General features: G+C 46.8%; 1 protein-coding gene across 3 annotated transcripts in view; it reads left to right on the forward strand.

Annotated features, from left to right (window-relative positions):
- The window catches only part of PPP4R2 (protein phosphatase 4 regulatory subunit 2), a 53,881-nt gene that overhangs the window by 30,986 nt on the left and 2,490 nt on the right, over window positions 1–20,405 (forward strand). For all 3 annotated transcript variants that reach the window (XM_029050967.2, XM_029050968.2, XM_029050969.2), the window contains 5 exons: window positions 1,185–1,278; window positions 2,562–2,599; window positions 4,875–4,949; window positions 5,158–5,301; window positions 20,099–20,403. In XM_029050967.2, the coding sequence (XP_028906800.1) occupies window positions 1,185–1,278; window positions 2,562–2,599; window positions 4,875–4,949; window positions 5,158–5,301; window positions 20,099–20,403 (656 nt within the window). The remainder of the gene's footprint in view (window positions 1–1,184; window positions 1,279–2,561; window positions 2,600–4,874; window positions 4,950–5,157; window positions 5,302–20,098; window positions 20,404–20,405) is intronic.

The raw sequence follows: 20,405 nt of genomic DNA on the forward strand, positions 1-20,405 counted from the left end.
CTTATCTATTTTAACGATTGTCTCCCAGTGTCCAGTGTAAGCGCCTTGTGAACAGGGATCTTGTCTACCAACTCTGTTGTATTGTACTTTCCCAAGCACTTAGTACAGGGTTCTGCACACAATGAGTGCTCATTATATATCAATGATTAATTAATTGTATGTGTGTGGGTATACTTGTTACCATTAGAAGCTCATTTGATGGACAGCATATGCCTTTTATAAATACTCTGTGTTAATGAACTGTATCACTTTTGATTTTTTTAAAGCTAAATTTATTAAAACTTGAATTATTTTTGTGTACTGTTCAATTGTAATAATTTTGCAAGGAATAAACCATTTTGGTATAATGGAGAATGGGATATTATCAAAATGTGACTGCTGGACCTTTAGGAAGTGTTTTTAAATGAATACATTTCTAGCATTTTGTGGTGTGTGTGTATATGTGTTTTTATGGTCCCCAATTTACAGCAGACACACTCTTAAACTAAGCGATGTTTTCTCTTATTTTAGAACTCTAGCCAAGCAAGCTATGCCACGTTTGACATGTGGTTAGAATTCTCTTTCACAAGAGCCCAAATGTTGGTAAACAATAATTGAAACTATAAGGCACTTGTATTTTCAAAATGACTTGGCCTGTGCATGTGGTGTGTCTTCAGTCTTACCATGGTGTTAATCACTCTTGGTATGGTATGAATAATTTGGTGAATAAGGTCAACACATGTCCACAAGTAAGCATTTATAGAATGATTGTGGTCTCCTGTGTTGTATAATGTAGGACAGCTTAAGCACTCTTTCCTTAGGCAAATAGCTACCTTTGAAATTAGAAAGGTGAGTGTTTTTTGGATACAAGAAGGAATTGAATGCCCTTATTTCCATTTCATGGCATAACATGGGGAGGAGTCATTAATGGCCTTTAGGAGGGCAGGAGTCCCTGGTAAATGTCATGATGATGCAAATGTCAACCACAAAATCAGCCCCCTCAAAGGCTGATATAAATTTTGACTTTAAATTTTGTTGTTTGTTGTTTTTTTTTTAAAGTGTGTTTTACCCCTTTGAGCTAGTTGAGGGGAGTGCTTAGAGGCGGAAAGAGGAATTGATTCTTGATGGTTCTGATGTGCAGGTAAAACCTGTTGGGTGAGCAGAACAACAGATAATTCTAATAACCAAATGATATTTTATTGCAGCACCCCTTTCACTATTCAACGACTTTGTGAACTACTAACGGATCCAAGGAGAAACTACACAGGAACAGATAAATTTCTTAGAGGAATAGAAAAGGTATGTTGTAATGGTATTTAAATTGAATTGCCTAATATCACAATTAGGCATGCATAACTAAAACTGTCCATATGTTCATACTATCCGGTCTTAGTGGAACGAGCAGGGGCCTGGGAGTCAGAGGACCTGGGTTTTAATGCCGGCCCTGCCACTTGCCTGATGGGTGACCTCGGGCAAGTCACTAAGGTTTTCTGTGCCTTGGTACCTCATCTGTAAAATGGGATTTTTTTTTAATGGTATTTAAGCGCTTACTATGTGCTTACTGTACCAAGTGCTGGGGTAGATACGAGTTTGTCACATTAGACACAGTCCCTGTCCCCCATGGGGCTCAGTCTTAATCTCTGTATTGCAGATGAGGTAACTGAGGCACAGAGAGTGAAGTGACTTGCCCAAGGTCACACAGCAGACGAGTGGCAGAGCAGGGATTAGAACCCAAGGCCCTCTGACTCCCAGGCCTGCACTCTCTCCACTAGGCCGTGCTGCTTCTCTGAATTTAATTCCGGAGGAATTAAATCCTCCTCCTTCCAATTGTGAAACCCCGCATGGGACATGGACTTTGTCCAACCTGATTAGTGTGTATCTATCCCAGCACTTAAAGCAGTGCCCGACACATAGTAAGCTCTTAACAAGTACCCTTAAAAACAAAATCCTGCCCCCACCCCCGCAAGTAAGGGGTATTAGGTGTCCTCAGTCAATCCAGACTGGGTTTTCTCTGGTTTTGAGGGTGCTGTAGGTGGATAATTCCGAAGAATCATTCCAGTTGTTCTGGCAGCGCTCCGAAACCAGAACCAACCCACGTTAGACCTGAGGAAGGCCTCATGACCACATTGAACACTCCCCCCCCCCCCCAAACACACACACACATGCCCACCATAGCAGTTCCTGTCACGCTTCAGCAGATACATGACTGACATACATGGCTGGTCATTTGTAGCTTGATGGGTTTCTTAACTTTTCAGAGGGAAAAATAGATGCCTATCTCATGGAATGATTCTGATGGATGATACACACCTTTTATTTTTTCATAAGAGCAATGTATATTTTTCATATATTCCACCATAAACCTGTTTAAATGTACTTGAAACCAAATTTAAAATGTACTTCAGCTCTGAATCAGGACCGTTAATTTGATTTCAAGCATCAGCCTATTGCAATAGGATACAATGTCCTTATTTATCAATTTATGAATACTACACATGTGAAAAGTAAAATAAAAAATGGCTTGCTTTTTGCTGTGACATGGTTCATTTTCTCTTATTAGATCACTAATTTTTTTGTTGCAGAATGTGATGGTTGTCAGCTGTATTCAACCTTGTACAGAGTAAGTATAGAACTCTTAGTACTGGCTTTTGCAATCTTCTGTTTCTTTAACTTGGGTTTGATTCATGCCTCTCCCTCCCTCACAGCCTTACCTTATTTTGCTGTTTTGTGGTGCCCCCTATCAGGAAGAAAGCCTGAGTTTTGAGAATTCCATGCCCAATGCCATTAAATTAATTGGGTAAAACAATTTAAAGTTGTATCCTAGATTTATGGTGTGTGTGTGTGTGTGTGTGTGTGTGTGTGTCCCCTTCAATTATGCCAATTGTGCAGAGTGCTAGGGATGGCTGTTGGGGTAGCCCACCTTGGATCAATTGAGTTCTCTCAATTCTGGGAGAAACTGGGATTTGAGGGGGGCTTTGAAGATGATGAGAGCTAGGGTCTGTTGGATTTGAGGTGAGAAGTGCCAGGCTCAAGGAATAGAATAGGTAAGGGGTCAAAGGCAGGGGAGTCGAGCCTTCTAAATTTAAAAGAGCTAACATGGGAGGAGCAAAGGATGCAAGCTGGAGAAAAGTGCTTGGAGAATCAATGTGTAAAGATGGGGAAAGCTGCTGGAGAGTTCGAAGCCAGTGTTGAGGAATTTGCTTGATGAGGAGGGAAATGGAAGTTTTTGAGAAGCGAAGAGATGTATGGCCAAATGGCAGCAAAATTAATTTCAGGAAAATAACCCAGGCAGCAGCGTGTAGTGCAGACAGAAGAGGGTGGGCCTGGAGACTGATTGACTAATCTAACCATGATATGACGAGACATTGAGCCAGGGTGGTAGTTGTTTGGGTGGAGAGGGAGAACTTCTTTCATTCTCTGTTGATGCATCATCATTATTTGACACCGGTGAGTGGGGGGAAAAGATTACTTCCTCTTTTAAAATGCTTTTTCTTAAATCTCCTGGCAAGTGTGCAAGTTATCTGTACCCCACAGCTAATGAACATTAAACTGAGGCACAGTTCAAGAATAAAGCCAGAACAGGTGATTGCACAGTCTAGTGCTTAAGGGTAATTTTGTCCAAGGTGGACAAAATAAATGGGGTGGTTGGAGGCCTGCTACTCTGTGCTGATAAGTACCACAGACAGTATCACCTGCATCTCTAGAGGAAACCTAGCATTTTTTTTCCACTCACTATCAAACAGACTGAGTGCCTCCTATCTGCAGAGCACTAGACTAAACCCTTGGGAGAGTACTGTTATGGGACACAGTCCCTGTCCTTAGTCTGCTTACAGTTTAGCAGGGGAGTTGAGCACAGAAGATTTTACAGAAAGAGGAGGAAGGAAAAACAGAAATGGAGATGAGTGAGTGGTTATATAATAAAGTAAGTTGTGTTCAGAGTGCTATGGGTGCAGAATAGATGGGCCAGAGGACCTGGGGGGTGGGAGTGGGGGTTGAGAAGTAGGGGTTGCAGTCTTCACTTCCTGGATGCTGGCAGGGGGAGGAGGGCCCTAAAAAAAGCCCTGCCTGTGAATGGGTAATACTGCAGGTCCTGAACTTGGAGGTTGATGGGCCCAGCTGTAACATGAAAAACGGGTTCACCCCTTTCTCTGTGTTTTCTCTTCCTCACTGCTGAAGGTCTCCACGGACCAGGCAATCAATAGGTGGTACTGAGTGCCTGCCATGTGCAGAGCATTGTACTAAGCACTTGGGGAAGTATAATATAACAGAATTAGCAGACACGTTCCCTGTCTGTAACAAGTTTACAGTCTAGAGGGAAGTAGGCGGGGGGAAAAGGAACATGCTGTAGTGTGTATGCAGCTGGGGCACTGCATAGATTGTTTGCACAGGTATGCCTGGTTTATATTACCTCAGCCATGGCGTTTTTGTGTGTTCTTAGAACTTTTCTTGCCGTACTGGAACAAGGCAGCAAAAATTGGGGCGTCTGGTTACCCTACCCATAATAGCTAGTAAAAAATTTAATATGAAAGGTTTGTGTTTAAAAACTCAGCAACTGCTTTCTTTAGGTTTAAAAGACTGCAGTGTTATAAACCCCCTTTTAGAATAGAAATAATCTGAGTCTTATGGGCTTTTTGTGAAGCTAGTCTTCCAATGGACTGGGGCCTAGGTGGGCTAGAATATCACCAAATTACTTCTCTAGAAAGAGAGTCCGCCTGGAAACTTGCATGGGAACGCACACTTTTAACGTATCGGCTACTGAGTCTTGTTTTACTTTTTGTTCAGGTGTTGAGATTTCTGATTCTTGTCCCTGAAAAGATTTCTCTAGTAAAAGAATTTCCAAATTTAAAGCACTGTAACAATTCATTTGTCTAGTAGAATGTTCTTGTTTCTTTTAGGAAGACTAGTACCAATAGTTTAAGCCGGATGAATGGTGTTATGTTTCCTGGAAACTCACCTGGTTACACTGAAAGGTAAGTTAATTTTAATGAGTGGCCTCTGAGTAATACTAGAAGAATGAACATTTCCAATTTGTTCAACTTCCCTTTATTAAGGATTTTATTGGCCTAAGTGTAACAGTTTAAAGGGATTTAACAGGTTTATTTTCCAGAATATGAATGTGTATTTTGAGGGATAATTTGTGTATTTGCATCCTAAGAAATACCTATTAACTTATCATAGATCCAATGTCAATGGTCCTGGAACCCCAAGACCGGTAAATCGACCAAAGTCTTCATTATCAGCTCCTATGACAACAAATGGTCTACCTGACAGCACAGAGAACAAAGAATCAAGCTTGCAGCCAACAGAAGACAAAGAACACAGGTTTGTAGATGGAAATGTCTGTTTCTCTAAAATGTTAGTATTTAATCAAAGACTGCTGTGTAATTAGAGAAGCAGCGTGGCTTAGTGGAAAGAGCCTGGGCTTGGGAGTCAGAAGTCCTGGGTTCTAATCCTGCCTCCGCCACTTAGCAGCTGTGTGACTTTGCACAAGTCACTTACTTTCTCTGTGCCTCAATTACCTCATCTGTAAAATGGGGATTAAGACTGTGAGCCCCACGTGGGACAACCTGATTACCTTGTATCTGCCCCAGCGCTTAGAACAGTGCTTGGCACATAGTAAGCGCTTAACAAATACCATCATTATTATTATTATTAATTTAATGTTTAAACGTAATGGGTCTAGTTCTCCTTGTACAGTTAGAATCTCTTAAGTAGTATCCCTGATTCTGTTGTTTTAAAAGGTACTTGGACCCCAGCCAATTGTTCCGGACCTTTAATTCTCTCCTTAGGCCCCCTGTTCCTCCCCCTCCCCCATCTCTCACCCCCAATGATCTGGCCACCTACTTCATCATAAAAATCAACACAATCAGGTCTGAGCTCCCCAAAGTCACCCCTCCCCCTCTCCCCTCCACCAACCCTCTCCCCTACTTTTCCATCCTTCCCTGCAGTATCCTCAGAGGAGATCTCCTTCCTCCTCGCAGGTGCCACCCCCTCCACCTGCGCCTCGGACCCCATTCCCGCTCACCTTATAAAAACATCACCTCTGCCCTCCTCCCTTCCTTAACTTCTATTTTTAACCACTCAATCTCCAATGGCTCCTTCCTCTCTGCCTTCAAACATGCCCACGTCTCCCCCATCTTAAAAAACCCCTCTCTCGACCCCACTTCCCCTTCCAGTTATTGCCCTATCTCCCTACTACCCTTCCTTTCCAAAATCCTAGAACAAGTGGTCTACACTCGCTGCTTAGAATTCCTTAACTCCTATTCTCTCCTGGACCCCCTCCAATCTGGCTTCCGTCCCCTCCACTCTACCGAGACTGCTCTCTCTAAGGTCACCCATGACCTCCTTCTTGCCAAATCCAATGGCTCCTACTCCATTCTAATCCTCGTTGACCTCTCAGCTGCCTTTGACACTGTTGACCATCCCCTTCTCCTCCACACCTTATCTCACCTTGGCTTCACGGACTCCGTCCTCTCCTGGTTCTCCTCTTATCTCTCTGGCCGGTCATTCTCGGTCTCCTTCGTGGGCTCCTCTTCCCCCTCCCATCCTTTAACTGTTGGAGTTCCTCAAGGGTCAGTTCTTGGCCCTCTTCTGTTCTCCATTTACACTCACTCCCTTGGTGAACTCATTCGCTCTCACGGCTTTGACTGCCATCTCTACGCAGATGACACGCAGATCTACATCTCCGCCCCTGTCCTCTCCCCCTCCCTTCAGGCTCGCATCTCCTCGTGCCTCCAGGATGTCTCCACCTGGATGTCTGCCCGCCACCTAAAACTCAACATGAGCAAGACTGAGCTCCTCATCTTCCCTCCCAAACCCGGTCCTCTCCCAGACTTCCCTATCACGTGGATGGTACGACCATCCTTCCAGTCTCTCAGGACCGCAACCTTGGTGTCATCTTTGACTCGTCTCTCTCGTTCACCCCACACATCTGATCCGTTACCAAGACTTGCCGGTCTCACCTTTACAATATCGCCAAGATCAGCCCTTTCCTCTCCACCCAAACGGCTACCTTACTGCTACAGGCTCTTGTTATATCCCGGCTAGACTACTGTGTCAGCCTTCTCTCTGATCTCCCTTCCTCCTCTCTCGCCCCGCTCCAGTCTATTCTTCACTCCGCTGCCCGGCTCATCTTCCCGCAGAAACGCTCTGGGCATGTCACTCCCCTTCTTAAACACCTCCAGTGGTTGCCTATCAACCTCCACTCCAAACAAAAACTCCTTACTCTAGGCTTCAAGGCTCTCCATCACCTTGCCCCTTCCTACCTCTCCTCCCTTCTCTCTTTCTACTGCCCACCCCGCACGCTCCGCTCCTCTGCCGCCCACCTCCTCACCGTCCCTCGGTCTCGCCTATCCTGCTGTCGACCCCTGGGCCACGTCCTCCCGCGGTCCTGGAATGCCCTCCCTCCTCACCTCTGCCAATCTAATTCTCTTTCCCTCTTCAAATCCCTACTTAAAGCTCACCTCCTCCAAGAGGCCTTCCCAGACTGAATTCTCCCCCTTTTCCCTCTACCCCCCCTCCACCACAGCTAAACCCTCTTCTCCCCCCTTTCCCTCTCTTGTCCCACCCCCTCAGCACTGTACTCGTCCTCTCAACTGTATATATCTTTATCACCCTATTTATTTTGTTTTGTTTAATGAGATGTACATCACCCTGATTCTATTTATTTGCCATTGTTTTTATGAGATGTTCTTCCCCTTGACTCTATTTATTGCCATTGTTCTTCTCTGCCTGTCTCCCCCGATTAGACTGTAAGCCCATCAAAGGGCAGGGACTGTCTCTATCTGTTGCCGACTTGTACATTCCAAGCGCTTAGTACAGTGCTCTGCACATAGTAAGCGCTCAATAAATACTATTGAATGAATGAATGAATGAAAAGATCTTTCAAATTTAAGATTTGAAATTTGGTGGGGTATTTGTGAGATGCAAAGGGAAAAGAAATATGTTATCCACAGGGAGGCTAAAAAGGGTTAGGTCATATCAAGCAATCCATCAATGGTATTTATTGCGCATTTACTATGTGTACGAGACTGTACTGTGCACTTGGGAAGGTACAGTACCACCTTGGGGTAGACCCATTTCCTGTCCACGAGGAGCTTACAGTTTAGAGGGAGAGACTGACATGAATCCAAGTATTGTGAGGGTGAGGGTGGCGTGAATGTCAAGTGCTTACTGGGCACAGATCCAAGTGCATAGGTGATACAGAAGTTGAGAGAATGTGGGGAAAATGAAGACTTAGTCAAGAAAGGCCTCTTGGAGAATATGTGATTTTACTAGAGCTTTGAAGGTGAGAGGGAGTGAGTTCCAGGCCAAAAGGAGGATGTGGGAAAGGGGTCGATGGTGAGTTAGATGCGATAGGGGCACAGTGAGTAAGCTGGTGCTAGAGGAGCAAAGTGTTTGGGGCTGGGTTGTAGATCAGCGAGGTAAGGTAGGAGGAGATGAGGTGATTGAGTGCTTTAAAGCCGATGAGAGGGAGTTTCTGTCTGAAGGGCAACCCTTGTAGGTTCTAGAGGAGTGAAAAGACATGGGCCGAAGGTCTTATTTTTAAAATGATCCAGGCAGCAGGGTGAAGGGTGGACCTAGGGAGAGACAAGAGGCACGGAGGTCAGCGAGGTAGCTGATAACACCGCTTGATAGTCTCATGTTGCTGGGGGACTTGGAGCTTGTAGAAAGTAAAAAGCACAGAAACCCTCTAATCACATGACCGCGTGATGACTTAGGCTGTGCTGTCGCTCACAGTGCAGGGCTCGTTCCTGCCAAGTGTACTTCTCCGTAAACCCTGATCCCGATCACCTCATTGCGAACAACAAGGCTTAGTAGAAAGAGCCCAGGCTTGGGAGTCACAGGTCGTGGGTTCTAATCCCAGCTCTGCCACTTGTCAGCTGTGTGACTTTGGCCAAGTCACTTAACTTCTCTGCACCTCAGTTACCTCATCTGTAAAAAGGAGGATTAAGACTGTGAGCCCCACGTGAGACAACTTGATTACCTTGTATCTACCCCAGCGCTGAGAACGGTGTTTGGCACATTGTAAGTGCTTAACAGATACCATCATCATCATCATTCCGCCCTCCCCGGTTCCTGGCCCCTGGCTTTTCTGTTATCTCCCCACACCTCAGCCATGTCCTCTGTGCTCTGTTGACCCTCCCTCCCATCCTTTTGTATCTCCGCAGTTTTTGTATTCTTTAAAACTACTGTATTTTGTAGATAGCTGCTGCCGTTGCTAGGGTGAGATCAGGGAAGAGAAAGAGATCTGGGAGGGAACTTAAATTAAAGCTCCTCCCTCAGGGTTGCCCCCATTTACCCCAGCCCTACCTTCCCGGTCTTGCAACCCTGTATGAGGGAACTTGCTAGTGAGGGAAGGGCTTGGCAGTCACAGCAGCTGGTTCTTTTTGTTTTGTTTTTTTCTGCTGGGCTGTTGGAAACCTAGCACAGCTTGGGTTTCACCTGCATCCCTCCTTTTCAGAAGGCAGTCAGTCCCTTATTCCAATTCTGACAGTGCTGCATATTTCTCTTCCTTTCATTTTTCATTTCCTTGCTGTTGTACTCTCTGATGCAGCATCAACAAACGTAAACATGCCTACTTTGAGGTGTCTGCCAATGGCTTGGAAAGGGAAATGAGAGTGGGGAGGAATGGAAGGGTTTTGTGGAGTTCATCAGTGAGTTTCTCAATTTTTCCTGTTGACTGTGCAGTGGCAGTAGGATCTGCAGTCAACTCAAATCTTAAGAGAAGTTTTATAATGTGTTTTTCCACGTCGGCTGCCAGTAGTAAGACTAGCCAAATTGTCAGCTATCCCTAATGCCTGTTGTCAAACATGCAAAATGCCTAGTGGTCCTCTTGATTGTCCTGTGTGTAGACTACCCTCGCCACTCAAGAGAAAAAGCTTTTTCCACTGGCAATACTCAGTGTGGTCCAAGTGCATGTTTTCCCTAGGTCATTTGGCTAGAATGTTGTTACGGGGTTCGTTGGGAACATCCTTCCGGCAAGACAGACCTGCTTGGACACAGCGTGCTGCAGTGTAGGGGGGAATAAAAGGTTCAACCAAAAATGGCAACAGGGACCTAGGAGGAGGAGGGTAATGCTTGCTTTGACACCTGGTTCCTAGCCCATATAAGAAGCTCTTAGTACAGTGCTCTGCACATAGTAAGCGCTCAATAAATACGAATGAATGAACCTGCAGTCCTGGTCATATTAGCACCATGCTCTGATCACCTGAGTTAACTGAATTCCTTGTTATTCCTTGTTGTCCAGGATTTTGGTTTATTTTTTCTTTCTGTACTTGTGTTTCTGAATTTAGGGCAGTTTTCGTGTAATTCCAGTGAAGGACATTGTGTCAAATCCTTCATTATAGGATACCAGACACTCTACAATACTTGTTATTTTGAAAATAAAAAGCAACTTTTTTCTTACATTTTCATCAATGGGCTTAATTTAAAGTTTGGTGAAATTTATTGCATTAGCCTGGCAGCATCCGTATAACAGATGTAAACAGGTTGCTAAAGTGAATTTGGTTATGAGAAGAGATGTCAAAACCGGAAAAACCATTAAGGCATAGGCCTTCACTTTTTCCCAGTCTTCTGTCATTGGCCCTTATGCTGTTTTCATGTTGCTAACGGGTGATATTATAATAGAGGTTGTTATGAAAACTTTAAAAATAAAGATTAGCAAGACTTTGAACTTTACAAGCTCAAAATGTCTGTCCTGCCTGAAGTCTAAAAATACTTTTGGCATTTGCACATGAGCATCTTTGTAGAATGAGGAGATTTAAAAAAAAAAATAGGGGAGGAAAACAATTTCACTGGGAATTTAATGTCCTGCATGAGCTGTACAGATTTCAGATTAAGACTGTATTTGACGTTATTCCTATTTGAGACATGCATTACACAAAAAATGGCCCCTTACTAACTGGCATCGTAAAAAAAAATAGAACACTGTAATTTGGGGACAAGGAAGGGGAGAAACAGCAAGAAGAGTAATTTAATCTCTTAATGAGACTAAAAAGGAAACAGTACTGACTTGGATTGCAGGTTTGCGCCCCCCCAACCCAAAATCCTGAAGGAAAACTACTTTACACACAGCCAATTTTCAGAAAATAATTGACTTTGAGGTCAAGTGGCCTTCTTCACCTCCCCTTCTCCCTCCCCCTTTAGTATGGACCTTTTTTTGGTCAAAATTAAACCTGAAACTGTATGTGAAACATCTCTGTCACCGAGTACACGTTCATGTCTCTATCTGTTGCCGACTTGTTCATCCCAAGCGCTTAGTACAGTGCTCTGCACATAGTAAGCGCTCAATAAATACAATTCAATTCATTCATTCAATAGTATTTATTGAGCGCTTACTATGTGCAGAGCACTATACTAAGCACTTGGAATGGGCAATTCTGCAAGAGATAAAGACAATCCCTGCCCAATGACGGGCTCACAGACTCTCTTGGCCGCTAGCTGCTTGACTTTGAGTCTGATCGGGTAGGGTCGGCTCGTCTCCCGACCCTGGTCATCACCTGCTTATTAACACTATTGTATTGTATCTAACTGTACCATGTTGCTATATTAGCAATTTCGCTTGTTATTGTTTATTGTAGTCAGTGCTGCCACCCACCTCTCTGGCCTCACCAGCTGCCTGACTTTGAGTTTGATCAGGTCAGCCTTTAATCGAGCCTACCCCCCACCCTGGTCATCGCCCGCTTATTAACACTACTGTATTGTATCATACTGTATCATGTTGCTATATTAGCGATTTCATTTGTTACTGTTTATTGTTGTCAGTGCTGCCACCCACCTCTCTGGCTTCACCATGTCCCTCCTCCCCCCGTCCTCCCTCCCGCCCCTTCCTGTCCTCTCCTTCCCCTCTCTCGCTCAGCTCTTTCCTGCTCTCTCCTCTGCCTCCTCCCCCCCTCCCCTCCCCCACCCTAGAACCCCACTTTACCAGCGCTACCCCTCTTCCCCCTCCTCTCCCCCCCACCAAACCACCTCCTCACCCCCTACCCCCTTCTCTCTTCCCCACCCACGCCCCATCCCAGTCCTCCTGTCCCACCGCTACCCCTCATCCCCCTCTCCCCGTCCAGGGCCCCGCCACCTCCTTCCCATCCAAACCCTCCCCTCCCCCCGCCCTTCCCCCCCTCCCCCCCTTGCACCCACAGCTACTTTCAAGTGTGGCCTCTGGAACCCCCGCTCTATTACAGGTAAGCTACCTTTCATCCATGACCTTTTCCTCTCCCGCTCTCTCCTTCTCCTCGCCCTTTCAGAAACGTGGCTCACTCCCGAAGACACGGTCTCCGCCGCCGCTCTCTCCAGCGGAGGCCTCTCCTTCTCCCACTCCCCCAGACTCACCGGTAAGGGAGGAGGCGTCGGCTTCCTCCTCTCACCCCGTTGCCGCTTCCGCACTATCCCTCCTCCCCCCTCCCTTTCCTTCCCCTCCTTCGAAGCCCATATCATTCGCCTCTACCACCCCCTCCAGATACTTGTCGCTGTCATCTACCGCCCCCCCGGTCCCACCTCCAACTTCTTCAACCACCTAGACCCCTTTCTCACCTTCCTTCTCTCTCTCTCTGCCCACTCTGATCCTCGGAGACTTCAACATTCATATGGATGTACCCGATGACTCCTCTGCCGCCCGCCTGCTATCCCTCCTCGACTCTGCCAACCTCCTCCTCCACCATACCGCGCCCACTCACCGACTCGGTTACACCCTCGATCTCGTCATCTCCTACCGCTGCACTATCTCCTCCCTCACCAACTCTGAAATCCCTCTCTCTGACCATAACCTTCTCACCTGCCTCATCTCTCACACTCCCTCCCCCTGCAAATCTTCGCTACTGCCCCACAGAGACCTCCGCTCTCTCTATCCCATCCGTCTTTCCAAAAGCATCTCTCCTCACCTTGCCGCCCTGTCCTCACTTCCCACTCTCGATGATCAGGTCTCCGCTCTCAACTCCACCCTCTCTACTCATCTCGACTCTCTCGCCCCCCTTTCCCTCCGCCGCTCTCGCTCCACTAACCCACAGCCCTGGATCACCTCCTCTGTCCGCCTCCTAAGCTCCTATGCTCGAGCTGCTGAGTGCTGCTGGCGAAAGTCCAAGCACCAAGCCGACCTCACACACTTCAAATTTATCCTTTCCTGCCTTAACTCGGCCCTCTCCTCCTCCAGGCAAAACTTCTTCTCCTCCCTCATCGACACCCATGCCCGTCCCCCCCGCCAATTGTTCCGGACCTTTAACTCTCTCCTTAGGCCCCCTGTTCCTCCCCCTCCCCCATCTCTCACCCCCAATGATCTGGCCACCTATTTCCTCACAAAAATCAACACAATCAGGTCTGAGCTCCCCAAAGTCACCCCTCCGCCTCTCCCCTCCCCCCAACCAACCCTCTCCCCTACTTTTCCATCCTTCCCTGCAGTATCCTCAGATGAGATCTGCTCCCTCCTCGCAAGTGCCACCCCCTCCACCTGCGCCTCGGACCCCATTCCCTCTCACCTTATTAAAACCATCGCCCCTGCCCTCCTCCCTTCCTTAACTTCTATTTTTAACCACTCAATCTCCAATGGCTCCTTCGCCTCTGCCTTCAAACATGCCCACGTCTCCCCCATCCTAAAAAAACCAGCTCTTGACCCCACTTCCCCCTCCAGTTATCGTCCTATCTCCCTACTACCCTTCCTTTCCAAAATCCTAGAACGAGTCGTCTACAATTGCTGCTTAGAATTCCTTAATTCCCATTCTCTCCTGGACCCCCTCCAATCTGGCTTCCGTCCTCTCCACTCTACCGAGACCGCTCTCTCTAAGGTCACCCATGACCTCCTTCTTGCCAAATCCAATGGCTCCTACTCCATTCTGATCCTCCTTGACCTCTCTGCTGCCTTTGACACTGTCGACCATCCCCTCCTCCTCCATACCTTATCTCACCTTGGCTTCACGGACTCCGTCCTCTCCTGGTTCTCCTCTTACCTCTCTGGCCGGTCATTCTCGGTCTCCTTCGTGGGCTCCTCCTCCCCCTCCCATCCTTTAACTGTTGGAGTTCCTCAAGGGTCAGTTCTTGGCCCTCTTCTGTTCTCCATTTACACTCACTCCCTTGGTGAACTCATTCGCTCTCACGGCTTTGACTACCATCTCTATGCAGATGACACGCAGATCTACATCTCCGCCCCTGTCCTCTCCCCCTCCCTTCAGGCTCGCATCTCCTCCTGCCTCCAGGATGTCTCCACCTGGATGTCTGCCCGCCACCTAAAACTCAACATGAGCAAGACTGAGCTCCTCATCTTCCCTCCCAAACCCGGTCCTCTCCCAGACTTCCCTATCACCGTGGATGGCACGACCATCCTTCCCGTCTCTTGGGCCCGCAATCTCGGTGTCATCTTTGACTCGTCTCTGTAGTTCACCCCACACATCCTATCCGTTACCAAGACCTGCCAGTTTCACCTTTACAATATCGCCAAGATCCGCCCTTTCCTCTCCACCTAAACGGCTACCTTACTGCTACGGGCTCTCGTTATATCCCGGCTAGACTACAGTGTCAACCTTCTCTCTGATCTCCCTTCCTCCTCTCTCGCCCCGCTCCAGTCTATTCTTCACTCCGCTGCCCGGCTCATCTTCCTGCAGAAACGATCTGGGCATGTCACTCCCCTTCTTAAACACCTCCAGTGGTTGCCTATCGACCTCCGCTCCAAACAAAAACTCCTCACTCTAGGCTTCAGGGCTCTCCATCACCTTGCCCCTTCCTACCTCTCCTCCCTTCTCTCTTTCTACCGCCCACCCCGCACGCTCCGCTCCTCTCCCACCCACCTCCTCACCGTCCCTCGGTCTCACCTATCCCGCCGTCGACCCCTGGGCCATGTCCTCCCGCGGTCCTGGAACGCCTTCCCTCCTCACCTCCGCCAAACTAATTCTTTTCCCCTCTTCAAAACCCTACTTAAAACTCACCTCCTCCAAGAGGTCTTCCTAGACTTAGCTCCCCTTCTCCCTCTACTCCCTCTACCACCCCCCCTTCACCTCTCCGCAGCTTAACCCTCTTTTCCCCCCATTTCCCTCTGCTCCTCCCCCTCTACCTTCCCATCCCCTCAGCACTGTACTCGTCTGCTCAACTGTATATATTTTTGTTACCCTATTTATTTTGTTAATGAAATGTACATCGCCTTGATTCTATTTAGTTGCCATTGTTTTTACGAGATGTTCTTCCCCTTGACTCTATTTATTGCCATTGTTCTTGTCTGTCTCCCCCAATTAGACTGTAAGCCCGTCAAACGGCAGGGACTGTCTCTATCTGTTGCCGACTTGTTCATTCCAAGCGCTTAGTACAGTGCTCTGCACATAGTAAGTGCCCAGTAAATACTATTGAATGAATTAATTAATAAATGGGGGAGACAGACAGCAAAGCAAAACAGAACAAAACAAAACACCATCAAGAAAAACAGAATCATAGATATATACATATCATTGACAAAATAAAGAGTAATAAATAATATATACAGATATGCATAGTGCTGAGAGGAGGGGAAGGGGGAAGAGCAGAGGGCAGGAGAAGGGGGAATGGGGAGGGGAGGAGGAGCAGAGGGAAAGGGGGGCGCTCAGTCTGGGAAGGCCTCTTGGAGGAGGTGAGCTCTCAGTCGGGCTTTGTTTCGTGTGAAGGTTGATAGGCAACCACTAGAGGTTTTTGAGGAGGGGAGTGACATGCCCATAGCGTTTCTGTAGGAAGATGATCCAAGCAGCGGAATGAAGAATAGACTGGAGTGGGGAGAGACAGGAGGAAGGGAGATCCAAGAGGAGGCTGACACAGTAATCCAGTCGGGATATTATGAGAGCTTGTACCAGCATGGTAGCAGTTTGGATGGAGAGGAAAGGGTGGATCTTGGCGATATTGTGAAGGTGAGACCGGCAGGCATTGGTGACAGATTGGATGTGTGGGGTGAATGAGAGAGCAGAGTCAAGGACGACACTAAGGTTGCGGGTCTGTGAGACGGGAAGGATGGTCATGCTGTCCACAGTGAGGACAGTCAGGGAGAGGACAGGGTTTGGGAGGGAAGATAAGGAGCTCAGTTTTCGACATGTTGAGTTTTAGGTGGCAGGCAGACATCCAGGTGGAGGCATCCTGGAGGCAGGAGGAGATACGAGCCTGGAGGGAGGGGGAGAGAACAGGGGAGGAGATGTAGATTTGGGTGTCATCTGCGTAGAGATGATAGTTGAAGCTATGGGAGGGATTGAGTTCACCAAGGGAGTGAGTCTAGATGGAGAACAGAAAAGGGCCAAGAACTGACCCTTGAGGAACTACTACAGTTAGTGGATGGGAGGGGAAGGAGGAGCCCGCGAAGGAGACCGAGAATGAACAGCCAGAAAGATAAGAGGAGAACCAGGAGAGGATGGTGTCCATGAAGCCAAGGTGAGATAAAGTGTGGAGGAGAAGGGGATGATTGACAGTGTCCAAGGCAGCTGAGAGGTCGAGGAGGATTAGGATGGAGTAGGAGCCATTGGATTTGGCAAGAAGGAGGTCATGGGTGATCTTCAAGAGGTCAGTTTCGGTGCAGCGGAGGGGATGGAAGCCAGATTGGAGGGGGTCCAGGAGAGAATTGGAGTTGAGGAATTCACAGCGAGTGTAGACGACTCATTCTAGGAGTTTGGAAAGGAAGGGTAGGAGGGAGATAGGACAATAACTGGAAGGGGCAGTGGGGGTCAAGAGAGGGTTTTTTTAGGGTGGAGGAGACATGGGCCTGTTTGAAGGCAGAGGGGAAGAAGCCGTTGGAGAGTGAGTGGTTAAAGATGGGAGTTAAGGAGGGGAGGAGGGAAGGGGCGATAGTTTTTTTATAAGGTGAGCGAGACTGGGGTCCGAAGCACAGGTGGAGAGGGTGGCACTTGCAAGGAGGGAGGAGATCTCCTCTGAGGATACTGCTGGGAAGGCTGGGAAAGTAGGGGAGAGGGTTGGGAGTGGGGGGGATGGAGATGGGGGAGGGGTTACTTTGGGGAGCTCAGACCTGGTGGTGTTAATTTTTGTGATGAAGTGGTTGGCCAGATTGTTGAGGGTGAGGGATGGGGGCGGGGGAGGAACAGGGGGCCTGAAGAGAGTTAGAAGTCCGGAACAGTTGGCAGGGGTGACGGGCATGGGCGTCAATGAGGGATGAAAAATAGTTTTGCCTGGCAGAAGAGAGGACAGAGTTAAGGCAGGAAATTCCAAGTGAATAAGGTTGGCTTGGTGCTTAGACCTTCGCCAGCAACGCTCAGCAGCTTGAGCATAAGAGTGAAGGAGGCGGACAGAGGCAGAGTTCCAGGGCTGCGGGTTAGTGGAGCGAGAGCGGTGGAGGGAAAGGGGGGGGGCGAGTGAATTGAGGTTAATAGGGTGGATTTGAGAGCAGTAATCTGGTCATCGAGAGTGTGTAGAGAGGATAGGGAAGTAGTTCACAGGGAAGTAATTTGGGAAACACAGTCTATTAGCCACATCTGCCAAACCTGTCCCTGGAACCGGGAAGTCAGCCTAGTTGATATGTAGCATTTTGGCCTTTTTTTTTTTTTTGGCGGGGGGTGGGAGTGGGGGGGGGGGTGCCTTTTTTTAATGGTATTTGTTAAGCCCTTACCATGTGCCAGGCACTATACTAAGTGCTGGAGTAGATATGTAGATATACTAAGTGCTGGAGTAGATTGTAGAAGTAGTGTGGTTCAGTGGAAAGAGAAGGGCTTGGGAGTCAGAGGTCATGGGTTCTAATCCAGGCTCTGTCACTTATCAGCTGTGTGACTTTGGGCAAGTCACTTAACTTCTCTATGCCTCAGTTACCTCATCTGTAAAATGGGGATTAAGCCTGTGAGCCCCACGTGGGACAACCTGATCACCTTGAATCCCTCCCAGTGCTTAGAACAGTGCTTTGCACATAGTAAGTGCTTAACAAATGCCATTATTATTATTATATAAGCTATCAGGTTGGACACAGTCCATGTTCTACATGGGACTCAGTCTTAATTCCCATTTTATGCATCCATTCGGTTGTTTTTATTGAGCGCATAAGTGCTTGGGAGAGTACAGTGCAACAATAAAACAATAAACATATGAGGTTGAGGCACAGAGAAATTAAGTAAAAGTAAAAATTAAGTAAAAACTCCTCACCATTGGCTTTGAAGCACTCCATCACTTTGCCCCCTCCTACTTCACCCCACTTCTGTCCAAGGAGCAACACTTGGCTCCTCTAGTGCTTACCTCACTGTCTCGCTCTCACCTGTCTCACTGCCAACCCCTGGCCCACATCCTGTCTCTGGCCTGGAACGCCCTCCTTTAAATCCGACAGACAATTACTGTCCGTGTCTCTCCCTCCCTCCCCCCCACACACATTCAAAGCCTTATTCAAGGCACATCTCCTCCAAGAGGCCTTCCCAGACTAAATCCCACTTTTCCTCATCTCCCTCTCCCTTCTGAGTCAGTCTGACTTGGTCCCTTTGCTCCCCCTGCCCCACCCCCAAGCCTCACAGCACTGATGTATATATCTGTAGTTTTCTTCATTTGTATTCATGTCTGTCTTCCCCGCTTGTAGACTGTGAGCTCGTTGTGGGCAGAGAATGTCACTGTTTGTCGTATTGTACTTTCCCAAGCACGTAGTATAGTGCTCTGCGCACAGTAAGTACTCAATAAATATGAATGAATGAAGTGACTGGCCTAATGTCACATAGACAAGTGGCAGAGCCAGGATTAGAACCCAGATCCTTCTGACTCCCAGGCCCATGCTCTATCCACTAGACCATCTTGCTTCTTTCTATGTCCCATTTCACTACTTGCTTTGGTGATCTCAAGTCAGTATCTAGTTCAAGTAGATATCAATTGGATAGAACCAGCTTGTCAGTTAGATTTCCAAGTTTTCCCAGGAGGATGCCGGCTCACAAATTTAAAAATCTATATTGATAATAACTTCAACTGCGTGAGGTTATCAATTATTATTTGCACTTGGATTTCCACCCTTTATTCACCCCTCCCTCACCCCAAAAGCATTTATGTTCATATCCATCATTTATATTAATGTCTGTCTTCCCCTCTAGACTGTAAGTTTCTTTTGGGCATGGGACATGGGTACAACTCTGTTACATTGTACTCTCCTAAGCACTTAGCACACTGCTCTACACACAGTAAGTGCTCAGTAAATATGTGGTTATCAGCTAACCTATATAAACCAAGGAAAATCACAGGTCCCATAGTACTCCATTCACTGAGGATATAATTACACCAGTTTTTAAAAGTGTGATTTTTGAGGCTAAGCATTCAGTAAATAGCATTGATTGAGGAGGGAGAGGCAGTGAGAAGAGTTTTGTGTTTTGCTTTATGGACCCTGGTTTGGCATTAGGCAGTCTTGGCTATTGTGCTATTTGGTGAACATTTGGGATATCTGTGCAGTAGGCACTTGCTTCTTTGGAGAAGTTTGGTTTCAGTAAAAAAAAAAAATTTCCCCAGTACTGGGCTTTATTAGCATAGTACATCATGGAACAGTTGATGAGAGAAATAGAGAAGGATGGACCATTTGATAGATTGATGATGCTTTCTCTTTAAGAGACTTTTGAGAGACAGTCAAACGGAGGAATCTGACTTCCTCGAGCAGAGAAAGATATAAGTAGTAGAAGATAGGGAAAATGCAGGACCTGTTAGTAATGATGCTGGGCTGAGTAAAACCGAAGAGTTGGGACCCCATGACATTGAAGATCGAGAAATTCCTTCGGAGTCTTAAAGTAGAAAACATTTGTTAGGTTTATGATGTGATCTTTATGCATCCCTGATGGTTTTCATTTTGCCTACATAGATGCAGAAAAAGGAAGTTCCATCAGTAACTCTTTGTTATTGCTATGTCTGGTTGAAATTGGGCATTCTTTTGGTTTACAGATTCTAGGTGTATTTTGAGAAGTTTCTCTGCTTGAAAAAAGTGTTAACCATCAAGCTATTAAAAAAGCGTTACCAATATTTTTAAGGTGTCAGTGGTTGACTAGCTACCTTTGTTCTCAGATTTTTTTTCCCCTAACATTTTCTGTGCTACTGATGCTAAATGTATTTTAATTTTGAAAATAGAAGAGTAGCAAAGAATAGATCCTTTCAAGCAAGAGGTTAGTAGCTATCTATCAGCTATGATGGAATGATTAAACATTCTACCTAGTTGAAAAATGTTGTTTTATTTATACAGTGAACATGAAAAATCGGAATCAGAAGATGTCCAGGTGACCCCTGTGAAAAATAAACATCCAAATGAAGAAGTTGTAGAAGTCGAAGGGTCTGAAGCAAAAAGATTCAAATTTGATGAAGAAGACAGAGCGTCTACTAGCCAAGCTACTCCTGGTGAAATGTCTTCAGTTTTGGTAGAAGAAACAAAAGCACATGCTATACCTCAGGATAAAGACAAAGAAAATATGTGTGCAAGGCCACACATTTCAGAAGAGGAGGAGGAAGAGGAAGACGAAGAGGAGGATGAGGAAGAGGAAGAGGAAGAAGGT

Source organism: Ornithorhynchus anatinus, chromosome X1 (genome assembly GCF_004115215.2).
Source record: "Ornithorhynchus anatinus isolate Pmale09 chromosome X1, mOrnAna1.pri.v4, whole genome shotgun sequence".
Taxonomy (NCBI): Eukaryota; Metazoa; Chordata; class Mammalia; order Monotremata; family Ornithorhynchidae; genus Ornithorhynchus; species Ornithorhynchus anatinus.